This window comes from Sturnus vulgaris, chromosome 10 (assembly GCF_052056855.1).
Source record: "Sturnus vulgaris isolate bStuVul1 chromosome 10, bStuVul1.hap1, whole genome shotgun sequence".
NCBI classification, from domain to species: domain Eukaryota; kingdom Metazoa; phylum Chordata; class Aves; order Passeriformes; family Sturnidae; genus Sturnus; species Sturnus vulgaris.
The window spans coordinates 18,369,055-18,392,266 of record NC_142252.1 but is presented as its reverse complement, the minus strand read 5'-3'; the positions used below and the strand labels follow the sequence as shown (position 1 = coordinate 18,392,266).

Sequence of the window (23,212 nt, the reverse complement as noted above, 5' to 3'; positions counted from 1 at the left end):
CCATAGTACAGTACAGTCTCCTGCTGCTGCTGAGCAGAGCTGCTGCAGGCAGGGCATACATGGACTGCCAGGGATCCAGCTCACAGCACAAACGCAGTGACTGACACTCATATCTGGATAGGCCAGATCAGAGCTCTGACATGAAGTCATGTCAGTTTTTCTTTCCCCTTGCCCTCTGCAGATTTGTGTGTGGTATAAAACACACAAAGTTATGTGTAAGCTCGCTTGCTCATACTGCAATGCCTCACTCTTTTTGATGCCGCTGTATTTATTGATGATGTGTTTGGTGGTCTGTTAGCTCTGCCTCAGCACCTCATCTTCCTCATACGTGGAATGGTATGTTAGGAACATAGAACTCTTCAAACTTAGAAACTGGCATTATCCGTCTTAGGCAACACTGCTAAATTAAATTTCAGTAATGGAGTACATTCTTCATTAGAGCAAAAGTTAAGGTGACGAATCATTACTTAATTTAGTAGAGAATGTTTTTGATACAGTGTCAGGCATCACTGGTGCAAATCTATTTATATAGGTTATCTCACAAATAAAGAACTCCTTTAAAACTCCCTAATTGAAAACCAGGTTATTTAGTTTTCTGTTTCATGCTCATCACACCTCTTATGGAGAAATCCTAGTGACTTAATTGGATTTACTATAGAGTCTGTTTTGTGTTGTGAAATACCAAAATATCCTAATGTCACAGGGTTTTTTGTAAAACTTTTTTTTTAAAAAATTTAAGTATCATAGGCTCTATGAAGACTTCTTTAAAAACTACACTAAATCTCATCCTGACATGCATGAAATCTCTTTCTGGTTTTATCTGGAAGTTGTAAGTGACAGCTGATAATGTGTCTAGGCGGAGTTGAAGATAGGAAAGTCCTACACAGGAAGTTTTGCTTTCAGAAAATGTTCTAATGATACTTTTGACATCCTTCTTGACAGTAATGAAATAATTTCTTAGAAAAGTCCAATTGAATTCTCATTATTTCTAGTTTTATTACAAATGGACCATACAGCCCATAATACCTCATAGACTGCTGTGCTTCAGTGGCTGTAAATGTGATCTCATTCTCACATCCTGTAGAGAAATTTATAATAGTCAGAAGTAATTGTATACAGTTAGACTCTAATCAGACTCTTTTCAGGCCTCACAACAATAAAATTATTTAATAGTTAGGTAATTTTATTTGATACTTTACATACGTGCATTTGTGACCTGAAGTGCATACTTGGTAGATGTTATGCTTGATTATATTAGGGAGTGAAAGAGTTTGGAATACCAAGTGAAAAGGCTGTGCAGGTAATTCCAAGGCAGTTGCTGCCTACGTGTCTGCCAGCAGTGAGTCTGCATAACATTCTCCTGTGGGAGGGAAGAGCAGTGTGCGCACTTTGAACTGAAAGACTTCCTTCCGTGAAGGAGTTCCTGAAACCCACATGGTGTTATAAAATGTACATACTCTTTTTTGGAATTTGTACTTTAGATTTTATTGAAAATTGTCCCGTGTTTCTGTTTATGCAGCTGATGTTTATGCAGTGTCAGCTGTTGGTCTGCTGGGAGCCATATCTCTGCATTACTGTTCCACTTCAGCTTTGGCATTCTTCAGTGGGACCTTATGGTTATGACTATTAAAGCTGGCTGTACCTTACACAGAAACCCACACTTCACCTGGTAATGCTAATGGGCTAATTGTCTTAAATCCCCAAAAGTCAGTGCAGTTGGATTCCTTTTTGCACTTCTTTTGTCTTATTAATGAAATGTGTAGTCAGTGGATTCCTGACTTTCTTAACTCTACAGAGCACTGAGTTCTGAATGTTAATCAGATGTTTATGGTACCTGAATTAGAATCTCTCAATTCTGAAGTTGTGCTTTTCAGCAAAGGAAAGAACTGAATTCAATTCTGCAGAATAATCTTTAGCTTTTATAGGCTGTCCTTAGAAACACACTGAGTACTGTGAGAACACAACAGGAATAAAAAACTAGGTTCAGCTATGAAATAAAGTATCATAATGAGGCAGAGACTAGTATTGAATCACAGACTCGTGGAATGCAAATAAATGGCTGTCTCTAGTAGGGAGTTAATCTCTCCCTGTAAATACTGCTGTCTTGTGATAAGTTGTCATGTAGCAGAATGCTGGACTGCATGAAGTTGGCTCTCAGTGCTGTGACTTCAGTGTTTTGTCCCTGTATAGAGTTTGGATGAATTGTAGTAGAGAAACTCCTATTTCCTGCACCATATGCCATGTTAATTTGTCCCTGTGCTGGGGTATGTTTAAGGCAACTGTTGCTAGCATAAATTAGGTAGAAGTTCTGCTTTAGCTCTTCCTAGTTGCTGGCATACCCATGCTTTAGGCACTAAAATTTTATATGCTCTTTATATATATATATAAATATATATATATATATATATTTTATATGCATCTTTAAACAGGCATAACTTTATACTCCCATCCAGTTTCCTTGAAACTGAAAGTCCCTGGTTCTGGGTATATTTTACTCTGAACTGTTTCACTTGCTTACTTTCAAAGAAGGAGATTTGCCTGCCTTCTCTAGCAGTGGCAGGATGGCCCTTGAGAGGGTTTATTTTATTAGGAGCACACTAGGTGGTTCAACAAGATGATTTCTGGTGACCTCCTTTGTTGAAGGTTGCCAGTGTGCTTTCTGCTAGAACCAGTCTTTTGTATTGCTGATAGATGGGTTTGAGGGAAGCTCAGGGAGCAGAAAAGCAGGTTTTGAGCAAACGCTTTCAGAGCATTGGCCGAGTATGAGCTCAGGTAAAAGGAGATTGGTTTTTATGGGCCCTTTGCAGCCAGCTGTCAGTGTGGGCTCCTTTACTGTCTGTCATTACATGGAGAGATCGACTGTGTCAAAATTTATCTTTCCCTGAGCTGACACATAATACCTCAGTGGGCTGGTTGCTCCTTGCACAGCTGGTATGTTCTTCATCCTCCTCAGTTGGCAGTTTCTTAAATGGGTATAATCCATTCAGCAGATTTCCTGGAACTTCTCTCTCTTAGCATAGCTGTGCAGCTTTCTTACTCCTTTAAAATTGCAGGGTCCTTGACCATCTCTGCTTGGGCAATGGGCAAATACCAGGCTGGAGCAAAGGCAGGAGTAGTGCTCTTATTTTTTTGTTAGCATGCTTATCCTTCTTAACCAAGAAGTGTAGCAGTTTAATTTCTGCATGGGTACTTGGGTATAACTCTGTTCTGTGAGGTTGGTCTTTGTCTTCAAGTTTTTGGTAATGAATGCCCCAATGCTCCCTAAATGTAAGCACAAAAAAATCCATGAAATACTGTATTCTTTTTGTTTTCCTGGGAGGTCCTACAGGCATTTGGCCTCATCTAGTCCCCAATTTAGTACCTGAAAGATGATACCATAACTGGCTGTGTGGCAGCCTCTACTGCCAAATGTGATTGAAACTGGCTGCCAGACTGTCCAGGGGGACAGTTGTTTAGGATTCAGTTTGTGTTGGGAGGAACACCAGTGAAGCAAATAGTGCAATGCACGATTTGAATAGCTATTGGAATAAGTGCCCTTTCCTGGATCTCTCTCATTTTGTTCCTGTAAAACACCTGTACACACTTGTGAGCAGAGATAGAAACTCTTGATAGTGAGTTCAGTTGTGAAAGCTGGTGAGTTTTAGCAGTCATTCGGAACATTGAGAGCTGTGCTCTGCACCTCTTGGAATAGCCAGCTAAGAATATCAGCAACCTCGTGCTAAGAGTTGGGAGTGTGTCTTGGAGCTTTCTGAGATTGGAACCTCAGTGTTAGTGGTGGTCTTGGCTCAGGTTCAGGCTGTATTGAATTTGCTGCCTTTTTATTTCACATGCATTCTTGTAACAGAAATGTTTTTGTTTTAGGGATTTATCAAAGATGTTCATGAGGACTCCCTCACAGTTGTATTTGAAAACAAGTAAGTATTTTATTTTTAAAACAATTATTTGAATATTAGGTTATTTCAGTTTTGTGGTTTTGCTGTTTTTTTCTTTTTTTGTTTAATTCTTTTGCCTTTAAGAGAAAGCAGATTTTTTTAGATATAGTTTAGAAATACAGGCTTACTATTCTCTTCAGCTTCTATGAACTGCCTTCTTGAATCTGTATCAGAATTCAGTTACACAGTCCTGTACATTCTTTGGTATCTTTAGTGATGCCCATAGATGTGACAGCCAAATGTAATTAACATAGGAATCAGTGGCAGAGGCTTGATACTCTTACAGAAAAGCAGGAAAAGATGAAAAATACCAAGGTAGTCAGATGATCAATTCTCTGTCTGCTCTCTGGAATGGTGATCAGTATTCTCAACCAGAGACAAGTAAAAATATCCTGATGGCATTTATTTTTCTCTTAACTATTAGAAATATAAATATACATATATATCCAGTCAAAAGACCTATTGTTTTTGAATGGAAAAAGATGCAAATCTGTTAGCAAGTCTTGAAAAATAATTATCCATGAGGCCCGTTTCATTTAATATATAAACATAGCAGTGCTGCTGGGAGCTTGTAGTGGCTAGGCAGGGATAATCCATGGGTTGGTAAAGTACAAATGAGTACCTGTTGTTCAGCATTCTGACTGATAACACTGTGGATTACCTGGGAGATTCCAGTGCTAATTCTAAATACTCTGTGAGCTGCATCCTCTTTCCTGTTTCCCTTCCAGTTACTAGGTGGAGATCCTATAAAATGTTTCACCCTTTGATGTGAAAATTGTTACAACCTCTGCCAGCTCTCACCTGTAGATTAGTCTTTGAGCTTTTCTTGAAGAAAGATTGCTGGGTAATAAAGGTAATACTAGGGAATGTGCAACTGTGTCTTTATAAACAGTATCTGTAATCCTGCTGACATAATCCCAGGTGTGTATGTGTGTGTACATATATATATACTGTGTAAAAAGAAACCCTTGAGGGGGACATAAGTAATCCTGGGGTTTACCCTGCAAAACCCAGTGTTTGTTTCTTTCTGACCTATGTTTTCTAGTCCTTCTTTTATGAAGACAGAAGATGAGATGGCAACCATAATGTATATTAACACAGAGGTGGTTATGGAACCTGTTACTGTCTCCTAGATTTTCATACCTCCACCCCAAAACCCAACAAACAAAAAATTAAACCCTTCATTCTATCTCTGGTCTTAAGAAGATGTGACAAATAATGGATTTCATCTTCAACATTCATATTACTTTCTGAAGAGAAGTAATTACTTCACTTTACATTTAAAATATATACTTTGATGTCAGAAACCAAGTAAGCTAAAGGAACTGCCAGGGGTTCACAGCAGGAATTGAATTGTTGGCAAATGCATTTCTAGAGTTTAATATCCATATCATCCATGTGTTCTAAAGAAAGTCTGGCAGCAGCAGCCATGTTTCAAAAAGGATGGGCTGCAGCATATGTAGAGTGTTCTGTTGACTAAAAATACATCTGATCAGGAAGTGTGTACACAGTCAAATTATTCTGTGACGTAAATCTGATCAATTCGTATGCTTTTTACAGAGTTAAATTCATAAGGGCTTTAGTGGAACCAAAATTGGCAGGAGTGTCCTGTGCTGAGAGCATCAGTGTTGTGATAGTGATTATCGCTAACAAATACACACATCTACCCCACAATAGGCAATCTAAACTGTCACTTTGCATTTTCTGCTATTGTTAGCCAATCTTTATCTACAGCTATTGTGAGGTTCCCAAAGTTAAGTGTACCAGCACAGACTGCTAGTGATGATTCTGTGGCCATAGCAACACTCAGTCTCTGGGCAGGTAGCCTTAATTCTTTTAGAAAACATTTTCTGAGGGTAAGGAGGCAAGGAATGAATGCAGAAACTTCAAGACCTGAAAACTTTTATTACTGTTAGATGGAAAATTGGGTCTTGAGGTACAGTTTCATAGAGGCTCACTGGAGTTTGAAGCAGCTGTGTTGAAGGAGAGGCTTCTGTGTTGTAAGAAGCAAGAACCTCCCTTTTTTGTCATTTGTGCCCTGTAGCTTAGGCATCAGTTCTGTCAGATTGTCTTAGTAGGTAGTTTGTATCCCATCACAAGTAATTTCTTGAAACATCTTGGTTTGCATTTCACCAGTGAGATGCTCCAGTTCTGGACTTAAAATGTTTTGCCATCAAAACTTGGACTCATATTCTGAGAGTTGAGCCTTCTGTAAAAGGTCACTTTTCCACTGTGCACTTCCTCCAGTGGCAGGGAGGGGAAGGAAAAACCCAAACCATGAGATTAGTAACTGCTGTATTTGCAACAAGGACAATTTAATTGCAACTGAATTTTTTTCCCAGCCCCCTTCACCATTTCTCAGAAATAGAATGTGATTTAATTAACGTTTTGTGGCTGAAATACCTTCCAACCTAAACAAAAGCTGTCCATGTCATAGACTCCTCAAGGCTGGAAAGGCTGACACTGGGTCCTCTGAGATCAAGTCCAGCTGTTAGCCCTGCACCACGGTGTTCACCACTATGGAAGTGCCACATCCTCGTGCCCTTGGAACACCTCTGGGAATAGAGATTCCACCACCTCTCTGGGCAGGCCATTCCAATGTCTGACCATCCTTTTAGTGAAGAAGTTTTTCCTACCAGCAGTCTAAACCTCCCTGGCACAGCTTGGCACCGTTTCTTCTCAGGTCCCTCTGAGCTTCCTTTTCCCAAGGCCAACCCCACCTCCCATATCTGTCAGCTGTTCCTCATCAGATCTATGGCCCAGACTCTTCACCAGCTTCCTTGTCCTTCTCTGGATGTGTTCCAGAACCTCAGTAATAATCTTCATGCATTTTTAATTGCTTTTCAAACTATAATTAAAAGAAAAAGTTTATTATAATGTCTAGATTAAAACTATATGATACATAACATCTTTCTTAAGTCAAGTACTTGAGTGTAAGCTGTTGTTTCAGAGCAAACATGTAAATGTATCCATCTTCTCATATAATAAGTTACAGAAATGCCCTTTGCTCCTTTTGCTCAGGCTTGTTCTACTAACGTAGGACAGGTCTGCAGGTGATTAAAAGTCAGCAAAGTAAATGACTTGCAGTAATGCTTACTGTTCCAAGTTGGTTGGTTCTGATTCTGTTGGTATCTGATGTAAATCAGATGGGCAGAAATTATGGACATTGCAGTGCTTTGACAGATGCCATTAAAAGTCCCTCAGATATTCTAAATTAATACATTTTTTGGATGGTCTTTCTCTTGGTTTTATTTCAATCTTTGTAGAGTCTTTAGTCGGATTTCTGACTAAGAGTGAGGAACAGCTGATGGCATTCTATGACACTCATAGGATAGAAGGAGAAGGAATTTCAGGAGAACACAGTGGGTTTAATTGCTCCAGTAGTATTCATAAAATGCACTGGAAACGTATACTTCTGCAAATAAAACACTTTTGTACAGCCAACTATAGTAAAACAAGTAGGCTTGTTGTACAAGAAAGTAAACCTTTGTTTTGTATGCCTAGAAATAATTGGTATTGATAAGCAGATAAAAAGATATGTTTTGGTCTGAATCTGTTACTGGGGAACATCAGCAAGTTTGCAGGAAAGTTTTGTTAAAGACTGGAGTCATATTTTCCAGAAATACATAAAACTTTGGTGGTAAGCAGCTGAAATGTTAAATATGGGGTGGAGAAATGGATGAATTCCATAGTGGACTGCAAAGCTGAGCTTAAATCTGTATAAGGGCTTTATGACTTGAGCAGTAGGAATATTAACTGCATCATATAGTATCTTTCACTGGGTTTTATGAAAGCCATTAATTAATTTTTTCAGTTAATTTAAAAATGTTATAGTTAAATATCTTCCCAGATACTACTTTTGTTTTGCCGTGATTGTTGTTCCTCTGCTTACAAGGTTTGCTTTCTAGCAGTGAGGAAACACACCTCATTATATGCAGAGAATGAATTTTAATGAAACTCAGAATTCCAAAATTAGAACTACAAAAACAGTAGGAAGATTTGAGAATTAATGTGTAATGCTTCTTCAAATTCCAGTTGGCAACCAGAGCGCCAGGTGCCCTTCAATGAAGTCAGGTTACCACCACCCCCTGATATCAAGAAAGAAATCGGTGAAGGAGATGAGGTGGAGGTGAGTGAATGCTCGTGAGCTGTGCTGGTCTGGAACTGATGGTCTATTCCAGGCAGTGGTGAGGGGTGTAAGGGCATTACCAAGGTGAAGGTTTAAAATGGAGCATGTCTCTGGACATAGGTTTATTAGAATTTCAGTGAAGCTGTGGCATTTCAGTTTTCCCACAAAACTGCCAGTGGAAGTTTTTTCGAAATCTAAAACTTAAAATAGCTGGGAAGGTTTTAATTCTGACACAAAATGTAGGCAGTCTTCTTTTTTGACCTGGAATGTAAAGTGTTGGAAATTTTTGATATGAAGACGTAATAAAGCTCCTCCAATAAGAGTTTTAACCCAGATGAAAAGTCTGGTACAGTCTGGTAGGAAATTGTATGAATTATGATGTTCTACAGAGAGAGAGAGAGAGTGTTACTAGGAGTGGTGTCTTAAATCTAGAAGCCAAAATAGGTCATAAGTCATTCAGTTTAACTTCTGGGGGTTTTTCTGTACTTGTCTTTAAAACTGAAATAGTGAATTTCCTTTCCTGAGGATACTTTTGGGTGACTGATCTAAGAGAAAAATGTAGCATGGGTACTGGGTTTTTCTATTCCTTTATTTGAAATAGGTTACCTTTGTTAGAGGTTATATGTAAAGGGTTATTTTCTACTTCCTGCTGCTGTAAAACTCATTCAGTCTGCCTGCAAATTATTTTGGCCTGTCGGAAGTGTATGAGGAGCAAATGAGACTTAAGGATGAGAAAACTGGGTTTCAGTAGTCCTCTGTTCTATATCAGATCATGCATTAACTTGGTGGTGTTTTTTAATGTGGAATAGGTAGTCATCTGATGACTTGGTTCATTTCAGTAGTCCTTAGTTTATCAAGCCGAGGACAAAACAGAAATCTGAATCATGGAGTTAGTTCTATGTGTGGCCTTCCAGTTTGAAGACAATGTTTGAATTTACTGAGGAATTGCCCCCAAAGAAGTGTTTAGCCAAAGTTTTATCTTTTTTTTCAAATGTCCATTGAATTGTTAGTAATTTATGCAGAGGAAGTCTGTTTACAGTCCTTGTAGTGCAAGAAGGATGGGAGTAGAATACTGTTCCATTGTAATGAAAATTAGAAAAGTTGTGTGGTTCTTTCTTCATTATACATGCAGATAAGTGAATTACGTTTGTATGTACTTTTGTTGGTTCTTACTGCTTTCATTTCCAGGTTTATTCTAGGGCAAATGACCAAGAACCTTGTGGCTGGTGGCTGGCAAAAGTTCGAATGATGAAAGGAGAGGTAATTGATTTTAAAACTTACTGATTTCATGCTTTCATGTTAAATACAGTAAATAGAAGTTCTTTGTCATGAAAAAAACTCTGAATAAAGTACTACAAATTCAAAAACATGACAAAAGAAAATTACAAATTGTAACCACTTTGGAAATGACCTTTGCTGCATTGCACAGCAGAGGGTCATGCCCTCAGAGCTGAGCAAGTGACTTCCATTATCTGCAGTTTAATTGCTTGAAGGACTGAAGGCATGCAGGACAGGATTTCTGACAAACCTGTTTTGTGGATTGAACTTGGTGCTGAAAATGAAGTGAAGCACCTGTGGTTAAAACCTGTTCATGGTTTGTAAATTAAGCCTGCTGTTGTAGCTGTTGCTGTGGGTGGCTGTGGGTTGGTTTCTGTGTATGTGTTTACTGAGTGTAGAGGAAGGACACTGCTTGTTTTGCTTTTACATATGTCAAGTTTTTATTTTACCATAAATAAATGGTTGTTTGCAGCTGCCAAGTAACTTGCAGATTCAGACACTTGTGTGTATAGAGCTGTGACAGTGTTTGACCCAATCTCATTAAAGCTTTATTTTGTGAAATGACAGCAAGAAAATTGAAATTCATAGTGGGAAGAGTCCTGTGTTTTGATGCTTCTACTGTATCAGATTCCTAAAACCAATTGAAATGGTGTTGAGAAAAAATAATTATCCAATCTCTAATATTGTTTAAAAACTGCCAACAAATATCAACTTTTGTTGAGCTCTGTAAGGGCAAGGTGGTAGTAAACACCTACCAGAGGAAGATTGTGTTTGTTGACCCTTGTGAATGAATAGCTCATTAAGAAATCAAGATAAAAGGAGACAAACTGATTTAAATGATAATTTGTCATTTGTAACTAATAGCGTTTTCTTAAATGTCACAGAAGTTTGAAATTTTGGTATCAGGGGAGGAGAAGGCTGCATCCCTTACACAGAGCCAGGCTGCAGGGACACTGTGCACACCAGCTTCTTTAAACTTACATGTGTTGGGTGGAAGTGTAGGAGTAGATTATTGCTAACTTAAATCTTCTTAGTTCTCTTGCCTTCCTAAATCTGGCAGTGTGTATCAAAAAGATTGAATTTTTGCATTGATTTTGGTCAAATCAGGTAGTTATTGAATCAGTGGATTTGCCTTGTTTGTTTTAGTGTTGCAGAGTAGATATTTCTGTGAAGAATTATTCTCTTTGGTATTTTTTAGAATTGGGGCTCCAGTAAACATTTTGGGTTTTGGAACTTAAACTGAACTAATGAAAATATTTGAAAGAGAGATGGGCATGAGAAAAATCAATCCAAGATGCTGTTGTGGGGAACTGAGACTATGCTGATAACAGTGCCCTGATTTCAGTGAGGGAGCACAGGGGTGCTGAAATATGTCCAGGCTCATTTGTTTAGAAATGTGTCATTGTTTTAGGGTTTTGTTTATATATTCAGATTTTGTGCTTCCTTGCTGATGCTGGTAATGTTACTATGTCTTTGTTGTTCCTTACTGAAGTTCTTATTTTTTAAAAAAAACTCTTTCCCAGTTTTACGTCATTGAATACGCTGCTTGTGATGCCACTTACAATGAAATTGTCACTTACGAACGACTCCGACCTGTGAATCAGAACAAAACTGTCAAAAAGAACACGTTCTTCAAGTGCACTGTGGATGTTCCTGAAGACCTGAGAGATGCGTGAGTAGCTCTGCACACTTCAGGAAGGCTTTTACTTTATGGAAGGGGGAGAAAAACCCACTTGGCTCCCGTTTTAGAGGCTGATTTACAGGTCTGTGAAGAACCTTAAGGGTGGTTGCAGATGCAGTAGTTCATTTAGAAACTGGGATGACTGGGAGTCCTGCTGAGCTTTCAGGGTGGGGACAGAAGGCAAGTTCTTAGGTGGGAACTTTGTGCCTGTACAGGTAATTCACTTCACAGTGAGCCTGTTACTGAGGCTTTCCAGATAACTGTGGTATCATGAAGCCACAGAGAAACAGGAGCCTTGCTGAGAATGAGAACTTCCTTGTTTCTGAGCAGTCCTTGCCATAAACTACTGAATGTTCTTGGGCCTGATCATGTTATTACATGTTCAGTTTTGATGCAACTTGTTACAGTAACAATAATTTTGTCTCCTTAGGTGTGCTAATGAAAATGCCCATAAAGATTTCAAGAAAGCAGTGGGAGCATGTAGAATTTTTTATCATGCTGAAACTGCTCAACTAATAATACTGGTAAGCAATTGCTTCTCTGTAAATGTTGCATGGATTCCCACTATATTATTTATAGGAAATACATGGCCAGCTGTGTGTGTGTATGGAAAACGGTTTAACTTGTCAAGCTATGTAAATTGTGAGAAATTTAATGTAAGTACATATGTTTAATCTTTGGGGGTAAGGGCTCCAATGCATACAGCCTAAATTTAGAAGCAGCTTTGAGTCTCTGACTTCTGTCATTCTCAGGTGAGTTGCATTTCACTGATTTTTAGCAGGTGGTTCAGAGGTAAATCATCTCACTCCACTCGAGTCTGTATTGCACTGTGCAGTTTGACCCACAGCTGGGTTTCCACTGCAGCAGTTCAGTGAAGCCATTAAGGAATTGTTCACTTCCTTCTGTGAAGGAAGATGTTCACAGATGTCTGTGGTGGTTTTCTTACTACATAGGGTTGTCCCAGCTTTAGTTTTTCTTCAGGACTCCGTTTACTCAATATTATCCACTTGAACCTCACTCTTCAAGATTGTGTTGTCCTTGATTATTTCCTTAACTATCTTATTCACACACACAGTAACAAGTATGTATCTGGTAGAAAGATCTGTTTGGGCAACATCAAGGGGAGAGGGTTACTATGTAATTCAGCAGCAAAATCTTTAATGTAAAAACATGCTGTGAGTGAGAACAAATAGTTGGTGTTGGTGCTGAATTTCTCATGCTTTGTTTTGAGGAAGTACAATGTTCGTGTAACTTCTGGAAACTGAGATCATGTTTATGACTTAGTTTCAATAGGCTCCTGATTGATCCTTTAAATGTGGATTTGCTTACAAAGCCAGAACTTAGGTTCCCTCTCTCTTCTCCTGTAGTCTGCCAGTGAAGCAACAGTGAAGAGAGTGAACATCCTCAGTGACATGCACCTGCGCAGCATTCGCACCAAACTCATGCTGATGTCCAGAAATGAGGAAGCTACAAAACACTTGGAGGTAAAGCCACAGCTTGTTGCTCTTGTTGCTTGAAACTGATCTCGGAGCAGTGCATTACAGTGAGTGCATGTGGATGAGTCTGTTTTTGTTTTTCCTTCAGTGTACAAAGCAGCTTGCTGCAGCATTTCATGAGGAGTTTGTAGTCAGAGAAGATTTAATGGGACTTGCTATAGGAACGCATGGCAGTAACATACAACAAGCCAGAAAGGTTCCAGGAGTTACAACCATTGAACTTGAGGAGGACACTGGTACTTTCAGAATCTATGGAGAGGTAAGGGGGAACTTTTATATGAATCCTTGGAGCATTTCACTGTATCTGCTTTTAGAGTGGTGAGAGCTGTACCCAGAATTAAGAACAGAAAACACCTCCTGAGTTTTTGTGTGTCTTCGTGTGTGTTGACACTGTGGCAGCTTCTACTGCATGTATTTGAAATACAAGCCTTTGTTGCAGTGGAGTCCTCCATAAGATGTGTTCTGTCCTAATCACTCCTTTTTGCTGCATATCCTGGGTCAACCTGAGAGAAGTATCATTTCCTGCTATTTTACTTGATCATGGGTTTGTTTGGCCTTCTTTTCTCCCTTAGAACCTCCTCTTCCTCCCCCTTTTTGTGTGTGTTTTGCTGTGTGGTGTCTGCTCCTCTGACCTAGCCAGTGTCTTAAAGCATGTATCTACTGCTTCTAACTCTTATATTTTGGCAATTTAATGCTGGCTTTGGCAAAATAACGATTTGTTCCAAGTTGATTTCTGAATCTCACAACTGCCTTGAAATGTAGTTGGTCCTTTGGCCGAAACAAAGATCCATTCAAGAAGCAGAAGGCTAGTCACAAAAATGCAACTGTCACCAGGGCCCTGCCAGAAAATTTTGAGGGTGTTTATCCCCTGTACCTAACTCTACAGGTGCCACTGAGTCTCTGATGCTAATACTTTTGAAAATCTGAGGTCTTGAATTCTGCTCCATCTGTGTCAGGAGTAGAACCCAGTTGTGATCAAAGGTTCAGATGAAGTTGATCCTGTGGAGAGGAGGTCAAACTTTCGTACTTTGCAGTATCTCTGAAATTGTCTCCTTTTTTTGGAACCCTTAAATATTTCCAGAGTATCAAATTGGCAACAGATCCTTCTTTGATCTCCTACTGCCAGTAAATTGCGTCTCAGTTCCTGAGGAAGACTCAGACGAGTTTAAATGCAGTGGAATGTCCAGTATATTGCAGTTTTGATCTCCTTCATGTGAATGATGTGATGCTGGAACTTGTGGAAAGGTTATGACTGTCACCAGCCTCTTACAGAGGTGCACAGCAATGATTATAAATACCAGATGCCCCCTAAATAAAAATGCCTTCAGGCACATCCAGCCGTGTCCTTCATAGAAGTGATAAGTGCTTCTAAAAATGCCAGGCAGCTTAACTATTCCACATGATAAGGGTTTCAGCATCTGGCTACACTTGCCTATTCTTTTTGCCTCTCTTCAGCTGCAGTGGGCAACCGGCCAGGCCCTAATGGCTGAATGCACAGGCAGACAATTTCAGGCTGAGATGTGTGGGAGTAGTGAACCAGTGTTGTTGACATAGCAGTCGCGGTCTGAAGGTTTCCCAACTGGTGTTTTGCATACAAATAAAAGTTCACTGCTCAGGGCCAGATTCTTTGAGGGGAGAAACATGAAGATAAGTTTTAAAGAATATTGGAAAGCTCTGCTGGTAGAAGGAATCTAAACTGTATGTATGTTTATGCATTTATCCCTGTATCTCAAGGCCATTTTGGTTTCAAGATCCTTTCCTGTTGTCTGAACTTCTGATTGTGATGTCTGTACAGATCACAGGCTTGTGAGCTTCAGAGCTTGGACAGTGTGGCTTGGACTACTTAGAGAAACTTGTGCTTTCCAGAGAGGGAAAGCTGTGTCAGAAAAGTTCCCCTTAAACCTTCATTACTGTCAAAATGGAATTGCAATCAATTCTTGTGCAGTTCATAACACTTGTAGATATAATGCTGAGTTTAAAAAAATACCCTCCATTTAATTTTTCTATGATACTCTTTGGTAGTATGGGCGTGTCTTGATTGTTTGGGCTACTGTGTGAAGTAATGAGAGCATCAGTGGACATGTAGGCTATAATTCAGAGTTAACAAAGATAGTTTCTAGGGACTGGAGTCCTTTGAGGTCTTTAATCCATGTTCTACTACGAGGAACTGAAAATGCCTTGTCTGAGTTGGCTTTATGTGCTCATTCATGTTGGGGTGTGAGTTACACGGGTTGTGCTCACGTGAAACTCCTGAGTGCTCCTGACAAATTGAAGAGAGGTTTATGGGTGCACTGGAGAGCTGCAGCTCTGGTAGTTGTGTATTTTCTTATCCTGACTCTGCTTCTGTAAGTGCATTCACTGTTCCTTCTTCCTTATTTGGGAAAGAATTGATAAACATACCTGAGGTGGGAACTCTTTGCTTAATTGTGTCTCTGTAGAATTGATTGAGGATGAAGAATTGCTAGTGTGTGTTGTTTCTATCATTTGAGCCCTTTCCCTATGAATGCAGCATAACCTCTGCTCCTCACAGTGGTTTCCGTTCATCTGTTTCTTGTGCTTGATCACTGCTTTCATTATCTTGAAATCCAATTTGTCCATGTTTCTTTTGCCATCATTTTGACCTCTGCCAGAAGTAGAGGTTTATAAATTTTCTTCTGGGATTTGTCTGATTTGATTAGAAGGTGCAGGAGCTGGTGGTACTTTGATTTCATATATTGCCTAAAAATTACACATGAAAGGGCTGAGGTGTTAGCCTAAAATGGAAATTGTGCTCTTAAGCTGTTGTTACTGACCTGATGCTGATATTCTTTCCTTAGTTCTACATTTCTGTTGCTAATTTGAAGCCTTGTTTCTTGTTTCAGCATCTCGATTAACTCAGTTAATTTCTGTCATTTAAAAATAAGCTGCAAGAGAGCATTTATAGGAGTTCTCCCCAGTAACCAGAGCCACTGTCCTGTCTTGGAAAGCATTGTAGGTGAACTGTGGCCAGAAACCAGCATTCTGGAAAGAGAGTGCCCTGGTTGTAAAATCACTTGCAGTGTTTGCACAGAGCCCCATCCAACCTGGCCTTTGAACAATTCCAGGGATGGGGCATCCATTTTGATATCTCAGAAGATCTTGAAATAACATGAAAAAAATGTTTTATTTGTTACTGATGCTTTGTTTTTCTAATGAATTTTGTCTCTGGGCATTTCACTCAATTATTCCTTTATGATTTAGTTCAAAACTAGATTAGTCTTGTCTTTATTCTTCTCTTTTTTAAAATAAGTTTACTTGGAAGACTGGCAGCTGTTGATACAAGGTTTTGTTTTTAACATGCTGTATTCACAAATTTAAATTTTAAATTTTTAATTTGTTTTTAAATTTATTTCCAGACTGCTGATGCAGTAAAAAAGGCCAGAAGTTACTTGGAATTTGTGGAGGATTTTATTCAAGTTCCCAGAAATCTTGTTGGTATGTAAAACTGCTAAAACTTGAAAAGCTGGGAAAAGGGAGTCTAATCATAACTTTGTGAAGAGGATTTAGGTGCCAGTACAATATTTGATTCCTTAATTTAAGTAGAAAGTGATTAATCTTTTAAAACTATATGTATCAGAATTATTATGAAATTGGATAGATTGTTGCTGCATAATACTTTGTGAGGATTTTAGCACTTAAACTGACTTGATTACAGACTTGTACCACCTAATTTAATGGTAATATTTGAAGTTCAGGTTCTAGTGAAAAAATATGCTTTACTAAATTGACTTTTTAAAAGTGCTGAAACTGAGTTCCCGAGTTTAATCTGGGAATACTCCAGCTGAGTTGCAAGAATGACACGAGGCAGTTGTCCTGTACTGCTCCCTCCTGGGCTGAGGTTTGTCACGGGTGGTGGTTGGATGCTGCTGGGCTCCTGTAGAGTCAGCAGTGCTCGTAAGTCTTGGCCTCAGTCTCGAAATGGACGCCTTTCCTGTTGCAGCTTTATGAAGCTGTAGCACAGTCTGGCAGGTTCTGTATTGAAAACCACCTAAAGGTGTGAGGTTAATTATGCTCCACTTGAAGACACAAAGGTCTTCCCCTAGTCCAGTCTCCACAGGGAACTTTTTTCTCTTCCCTCATTCTCCTTCCTTTATCCTGCCTTTTACTCAAGTCTGGCAACTCCCTGTTGCCCACACCCAGCCTGTGGGCAGTGTGGGCATGCAGGCAGTGTTAAAGTTGCAGGTGTTGTACCTGGTTGAACAGTTTGGATTATTCAGAGGAGAAGTTAAAACCCAGGCTTTAACCTGCTGTGGTTTGAGGCTTGGAGCCTGCATATTACAAATAACGTAATTATTTAATTAAATAATTTTTGTGCAAACTCCTATAATTTAGACTTTCAGAGTTTTAGAACTTGACCAGATTAAGGTGTAATGGAGTTATATTTGTTCATTTGGGTGGTTTTTTTAATATGACTTCTGCAAATTGTGTATCTGATGCAACTTGGTGGTTTTCTCATCTACCTAATGTTAAAACTCATTTTAACATTCAACAAATTATTCACTAGTTTGTGTATGAACAAATCTAATTAATCCAGGGAATTTTGCTAAAACTGATGTTCTAGAAGTTGAGTTTTGGGGAGCATTTAGAGAGCATTAATTAATGTGAATCCCATACAAGAATCGGGGCAGACATCACAGCAGTGTGTTTAACTGAAAATGCTGCTGTTAAACAATTACAGTGCCAGTTTCTGATGGAGGCAAATGTCCTGCCCACATCACCTGTGGGCACACAGGTAGGCAGGCAGATATTTAGCTACACTTAATGAAGACACAGCTCAGTGTAATGCTCATCAGTGACTCCAGTATAGAAAGATAAAAACCCAGACCTGCTGAGCTGTTTGTGCTGTTGAGGAAGAAAAACAAACTTTTAGTATTTTTTGCATGTTACTTTGTATCATGTTGATACTTTCTGTAAAGAACATTCCTTATGGAGTGCTCTGTCACACAATTCTGGCTTTTGCTCTTTTTTTATGTTGTTCTGCCTCCTTTGCTCCCAATTTAAACATAAATATTCTTAAGTGCTGTATATCTAGCTGTGATGAAGTAGTCTTCCCATATAACTTTAGTCTAAGAGCTAAAGTATTTTAGTGAGAGAGCCTAGGAGTCACTTTTTTTTTGAGATTTAAACATGTATGTTCTGAAGAACCTTTTAGTTTGGGTCCCATGCATAATCTCAAAATAGGTATTTTAAAGGTAATATGGAAAGCACTACACAAGACTGTTGTAAAGGCAGAATTTAAGAGGCTTCAACAAATGTATTAGCCTATTAAAATCTCAGGAAAGGTTCAGTGAGGGCACATGTAGAGTTGAGGGGTCCAAATAATTTTGATATATAAATTTAAAATAAGAATTTGCAAAACTCTTTTACTGTTTTGTTCTTTGGTTCTGTTAGAAGCCTGTGTGCAGTGGTGATTTTTATCACTGCTTATTATTCTGCATATAGAGAGAGTTCAATTTTAAATGTTTTTACCCATTTTCTCTGACACAGTGTGGGGTATTCTTTGGGGGTTTTATGTATAAAATATCAATGAACACTTGAAAATACTTGCACATGGGTGCAAAATTAACCATTCTTGCCTTTTGAAGGAAAAGTTATTGGAAAAAATGGAAAAGTTATTCAAGAGATTGTAGACAAGTCTGGAGTCGTCAGGGTGAGAATTGAAGGAGACAATGAAAATAAGCTGCCCCGAGAAGATGTAAGTACTTTATTCTTTCCTGCTGTGACTAGGTTTTTATTTTCAAACCCAGTTTTATTTCAAAACCTGTGGATATAGAGAGCATTAGTTCTAAACTGGTGTCTTGCAGTAGATTTTATATGAAGTAATTCAAGGAAGGTTTTTGCTGCTGAAGTAAGAGTGAAAAAAACCCTCTTTCTCTTATATGTACTTGACCTTTATAAGTAATTTGGGATTGGTAGCGTTAAGTGTCCACGAATTGTAAATAGATAAAAACAAAAGGTAAAAGCTTGTAAAGGTGCTTGGTCTTGTAAAGTTGGTTTGATGAACCACCTTCTTGATAAGCTGTGGGTGCTTCTATACACCTGTTGTGCTAAATAGACCCAGCACATGTTGCATGAGGGAATATGAACACGAGATGTCAGCTTACCTCAGCTCCAGAATAGGTTGTTGGGAAAGCTGGACAGTCTGAAGCTGCTGCTGTCACCCCAGCCTGAACTATTTCCAGGTGTTTGCAACTGAAGGCTCAGTTGCTACCTTTGTTTAGCTCACTTTGGTAATTTAAAGCAGATCTCTTTATATAATTTAAACAGAAAGCATTATTTCAATGGTAATGTTCTCCCTGATGAAAAGCTTTGATGTTTTGTTCCTGTAGGGAATGGTACCGTTTGTGTTTGTTGGTACTAAAGAAAGCATTGGCAATGTCCAAGTTCTGTTGGAATATCACATCGCATATCTAAAGGTGAGTGTGTTTCAGGAGGGAGAATCTGTAGAGGAAACCTGGGTTGAAGTATCAGAATTTTTGAGCAACAGCCTTGGTGGGATTTGCAGTTGTTAAATTGTTCCTCTGTATATCAGGATTTAAAGCTTGGTGCCTTGAGCCCCCCCTTGCCCATGGGTATGATGTGCCTGTAAATACCTTGTCGTGGTTACTTGGTTCTGTTGGGCTAGAAAGAATCAGACTTTAAAGAACAGGGCTTTAAGGGACATTTGGGAGCTAACACAAAATTTTTTGTCTGCGTTTTCTGCTGTTCTCAGGTTAATGCTCTGTTGGGATAGGATGGAATTTCTAATAGAACATAGTAATACAGTGTGGCATTAGAACAATTATCTGTTTAGATTGGGTTGCTTTGTGATGTTAGATGATGAGTTTGAATTGTGTTCCCTTGTCAGTCTGGTTTTTTTCCCTAAATTTTACTGGAAAAATTTGCTGGAATGTAATTAAGAAAGGTAGTAGTAGTCTTAAAGCCAAATTTTCTGTATAGTGGTGAAAGTTTTTAGATCTCTTCCAAAACTCATACATAGCTCATCTTGAACTTCATTATTTGTAGTCACCTTCCAGGTGGTGTTAGTTCTCCTACAGGAATGATTATTTTCAGTGAATGGGTGGGGGATGGTGTTTTGTGAGGGACACTTGTCAGCAATCTTCTCCATGGTTTTTGTTTCATTGTTTGTAGGAGGTAGAACAACTAAGACTGGAAAGGCTCCAAATCGATGAACAGCTGCGCCAGATTGGGATGGGCTTCAGGCCTTCCTCGGCTCGAGTTCCTGAGAAGGAGAAGGGTTACACCACTGACGAGAGCACCCTCTCCTCAGTGCAGGGCTCCAGGTCCTACAGCGGCCGGGGCAGAGGCCGCAGGGGCCCCAATTACACCTCTGGTTACGGTGAGTGCCCTTCAGCCACGCCTCAGGGTGCCTTTGAGCCCAGAACTGTCTCTGGATTTGTGTTCAGCACACTGGAGTGAAGATAGGGTTGGAAATTCAGAATTGCCGTTGCATTTTGTTCATGGCTCAGAACACTTCATTAGATTTGCAGTCCTGAAGTTTAAAACTGAAAAGTTAACAAACTGAGCTCTGGAAACATCTTGTCCTTCTGTGCTAGTTACTTAGTAAGTGATATCACAAAAGCTGGGAAGAGAGCTAGAGATTTTCAGGAGACACAGATTTAAAAAAAAATCTGAAATGAGCATTATCTGTTTTGATTGAGAAGGAGAAAAACTGGTTGTCTGTGATCATGGCCATCTTAGCAGCATATTTCTGACAAGTGAACCAAAATTATTTAAAATGGAGACACAACAAAATCCTGTGTGTTTTTTCATTTGGTCAGGAACTAACTGGATTTGTTCTAATGTACAGTGAGGTGTTCTGATGCATTTCTCAATTAAAAATCACTGTTCAGTTCCTGACAGGTGTGCACATCCCCAGCTTGTCCAAGTGGAGACACTGCATTTCTATATAGACATGTTTCACAAAGAAGGACAATGTTACTTACTCAATACAGTAAATTACTCTGGATATCTACATATAGCTCATTTCTGTTAAAAAATCAGACATCTTTTGTGTTTTACAGTATGTGCCTGGCTGTTCTTTCTGGATCATGCCAAGTGTTAGTAATGTTGATTCTGATGATGATGATGATTGTAACTTCATTTTTTTATTATTTCCCAATGAACTGAGTGAACTGAAAGAAAACTTGTTCACTTTGCTTATGTATACACACTGTGATTTGGAAAACTTAAAAGTATTTTTTTTCCTCCCAAAATGGCAAGAATCACATTTAAGCCATATGGGTCTAAAACTTTATATTCCAGCCTGGCTGGTAGGGCAAGTTCCTGGATACCTGAAATGAATAATAGGTGTTGGGTGTTCAGGCAGTAAGAAGCCGTGTGGGTTTGGCTACTCGGAGATGGCCGGGTGTTAGGGATGCTGTTTGATATAAACAGTGAAATGTTCAAGCAGCATTAGAGCATCCAGAAGGGGTTGCTTAGCAACAGCCATCGGCTATAAGGTGGCAAAGTTGTCCTTGGGAATTTCAGAGAAGTTGCCTAGAAACTGCACCAAATGCCTGCAGTGTGTAGACAAAGAGAGGAAATACTGCTAAATCCTTGGTTTGTCTGTGTACAGAAATGACAGATTTGGTGATCTTTCAGCCCTTATTTCAAATATTAATACTTAAAAACTTAAATTGAGAATCTTACTTAAGTAACTTCTGATCTATATTTTATGTGTGCATATATTTTTATATATGAGTATATATAAATATTAAAATATATCTATGATTGTATACTTGTGTGTGTATTAGTGTATATATATATTTATGCATTAGATTGTTTCTGAAAATAACATACATATATAACCAGCCATGCTGGCTGGAATACTTCTGGGAGCATATGAAACCAGAACATAATCCCCAAATTCATATTAATTTGCAATTTTCTTTTCCTTCTCATACAAGGTACAAACTCTGAGCTCTCTAATCCCTCTGAAACAGAATCTGAGAGAAAAGATGAACTTAGTGACTGGTCCTTGGCAGGAGAAGATGACAGGGAGAGCAGGCACCAACGTGACAACAGACGCCGTCCGGGGGGACGAGGCCGCAGTGTGTCTGGAGGTCGTGGGCGTGGGGGACCTCGTGGTGGAAAGTCATCCATTAGCTCTGGTACTGTGTTCCAAATGGGCTTTGAATTGAGATTTCTTTCCTGGCAATTTTCTGTGTCATCTCTTGTTTAAATACTCTATTCTTACATTATGATCTTAATACTTTGGAATTTCAGTGCAGTTGTGTGGTAGCTGTGTCATACAGCATGTTTTAGTTTTTTGTTTATTTTCTGTGCACAGTGCTCCTAATTTCCTTGCTCTACTGCTAACACATAATAATTTTAGAAGTTGGTAAATCTTTGGCATGCTGCCTATGGCTGCCTTCTGAGGTCAGCTTATGCTTAGATACAGAATAAAAGAAGAAATCATTAACTGGAAGTTAGGTTTTTATCAGAATCCGTGCTATTATAACACTGTGTTGGAAGTACCACACAACCACAGGGTGTAAGGTGTGTTTTATATACTTAGCAGTTTTGAGTAAAAGGTCTCTAAATGTCATCTTGGAAATCTTTGTGGTGAAATCGTGCAAGTGCAGATTGGGCTGTTGTGGTGCCCCACAATTGTTCCTGTTGGGTTAGAGTCCGAGGATCCAGTTTGAGATCAAATACTGCAGCTGTGTGTTACACCTTGGCTTAAGGTTGCTTTGTAGTTCGAAACTTTCAGACTCAGATGTAAGTCAGCCTGGAAATGGTTACACATCTCTGCAGTACCTTAGATGGACACTTTCTGTTTGTTTAGTGCTGAAAGACCCGGACAGCAACCCTTACAGCTTGCTGGATAACACGGAGTCAGACCAGACCGTGGACACGGACGCCAGTGAGTCCCACCACAGCAGCAACCGCCGCAGGAGGTCACGCCGGCGAAGGACTGATGAAGATGCTGTTCTTATGGATGGGATGACAGAGTCTGATACAGCTTCTGTTAATGAGAATGGTTTAGGTATGTAAATGGTTGGATGGTAGTCCCAGAGCAAGCTAAGAAATAAATGTGTTGTCCCTGTAAGTGTAGTGAAGCCCTTGTTTGTTTTTGTAAGTGACAAATCGTTGTTCTGTTCAAGATTGCTGTCTGATTAAAGAAAGACTCCCTCGGTGGCAGAGCCATGGAATCTTCTGTTTACTGAGCTCCACTAGCCTTTTCATGTGCCTTTTTTGTAAAAACTGTCTGATGGAGACACCAAAGACTTGACTTGTTGTTTCCCATTGGTACTGCTGCTTTGATAGAAACAGTACTGTCAGATCAACGTTCTCTTTTGTCCTTGGTAACCTCAGTCTTGGTGTGGGGAAGCTCCTTAAGTAGCTGTTAATTTGTCTCTACCCAGCTTCTACTTAAGAACTTTCCTTCAGTAAATTCTCTGATACTCACTGGGACGAGAATACAATCTGTTGCTTAATGTAGAAAAAAAAATCTGGGTTATGTTGCTAAAATTTGACATATGGTTACTTAATAAATGAAATCTGAGGTCATTAAGCACGTGCCTAAATGTTTTAATGAACCAAGAACAAAAAGTAAAATCTAGCTTTTGTGTTACTGTGTATGCTTTCAGTATGAAATTTTCTTTTAGCTTTTCTGTCTTACTTAGTCTCTGTCTTTAACAGAAGCCATTTTAAATGCCCCATGCTGAAACTG

The 23,212-nt window shown here is 39.2% G+C and overlaps 1 protein-coding gene across 4 annotated transcripts in view; it reads left to right on the top strand.

Moving 5' to 3' along the window:
* The window catches only part of FXR1 (FMR1 autosomal homolog 1), a 33,479-nt gene that overhangs the window by 5,783 nt on the left and 4,484 nt on the right, over positions 1-23,212 (top strand). For 2 of the 4 annotated variants that reach the window (XM_014871545.2, XM_014871544.2), the window contains exons 2-14: positions 3,862-3,914; positions 7,968-8,061; positions 9,250-9,321; positions 10,863-11,011; positions 11,451-11,544; positions 12,388-12,504; positions 12,605-12,775; positions 15,891-15,969; positions 18,120-18,229; positions 18,864-18,950; positions 19,666-19,873; positions 21,444-21,647; positions 22,325-22,525. In XM_014871545.2, the coding sequence (XP_014727031.1) occupies positions 3,862-3,914; positions 7,968-8,061; positions 9,250-9,321; positions 10,863-11,011; positions 11,451-11,544; positions 12,388-12,504; positions 12,605-12,775; positions 15,891-15,969; positions 18,120-18,229; positions 18,864-18,950; positions 19,666-19,873; positions 21,444-21,647; positions 22,325-22,525 (1,639 nt within the window). The remainder of the gene's footprint in view (positions 1-3,861; positions 3,915-7,967; positions 8,062-9,249; positions 9,322-10,862; positions 11,012-11,450; positions 11,545-12,387; positions 12,505-12,604; positions 12,776-15,890; positions 15,970-18,119; positions 18,230-18,863; positions 18,951-19,665; positions 19,874-21,443; positions 21,648-22,324; positions 22,526-23,212) is intronic. The other 2 variants (XM_088170969.1, XM_088170968.1) reach the window with 1 other exon arrangement.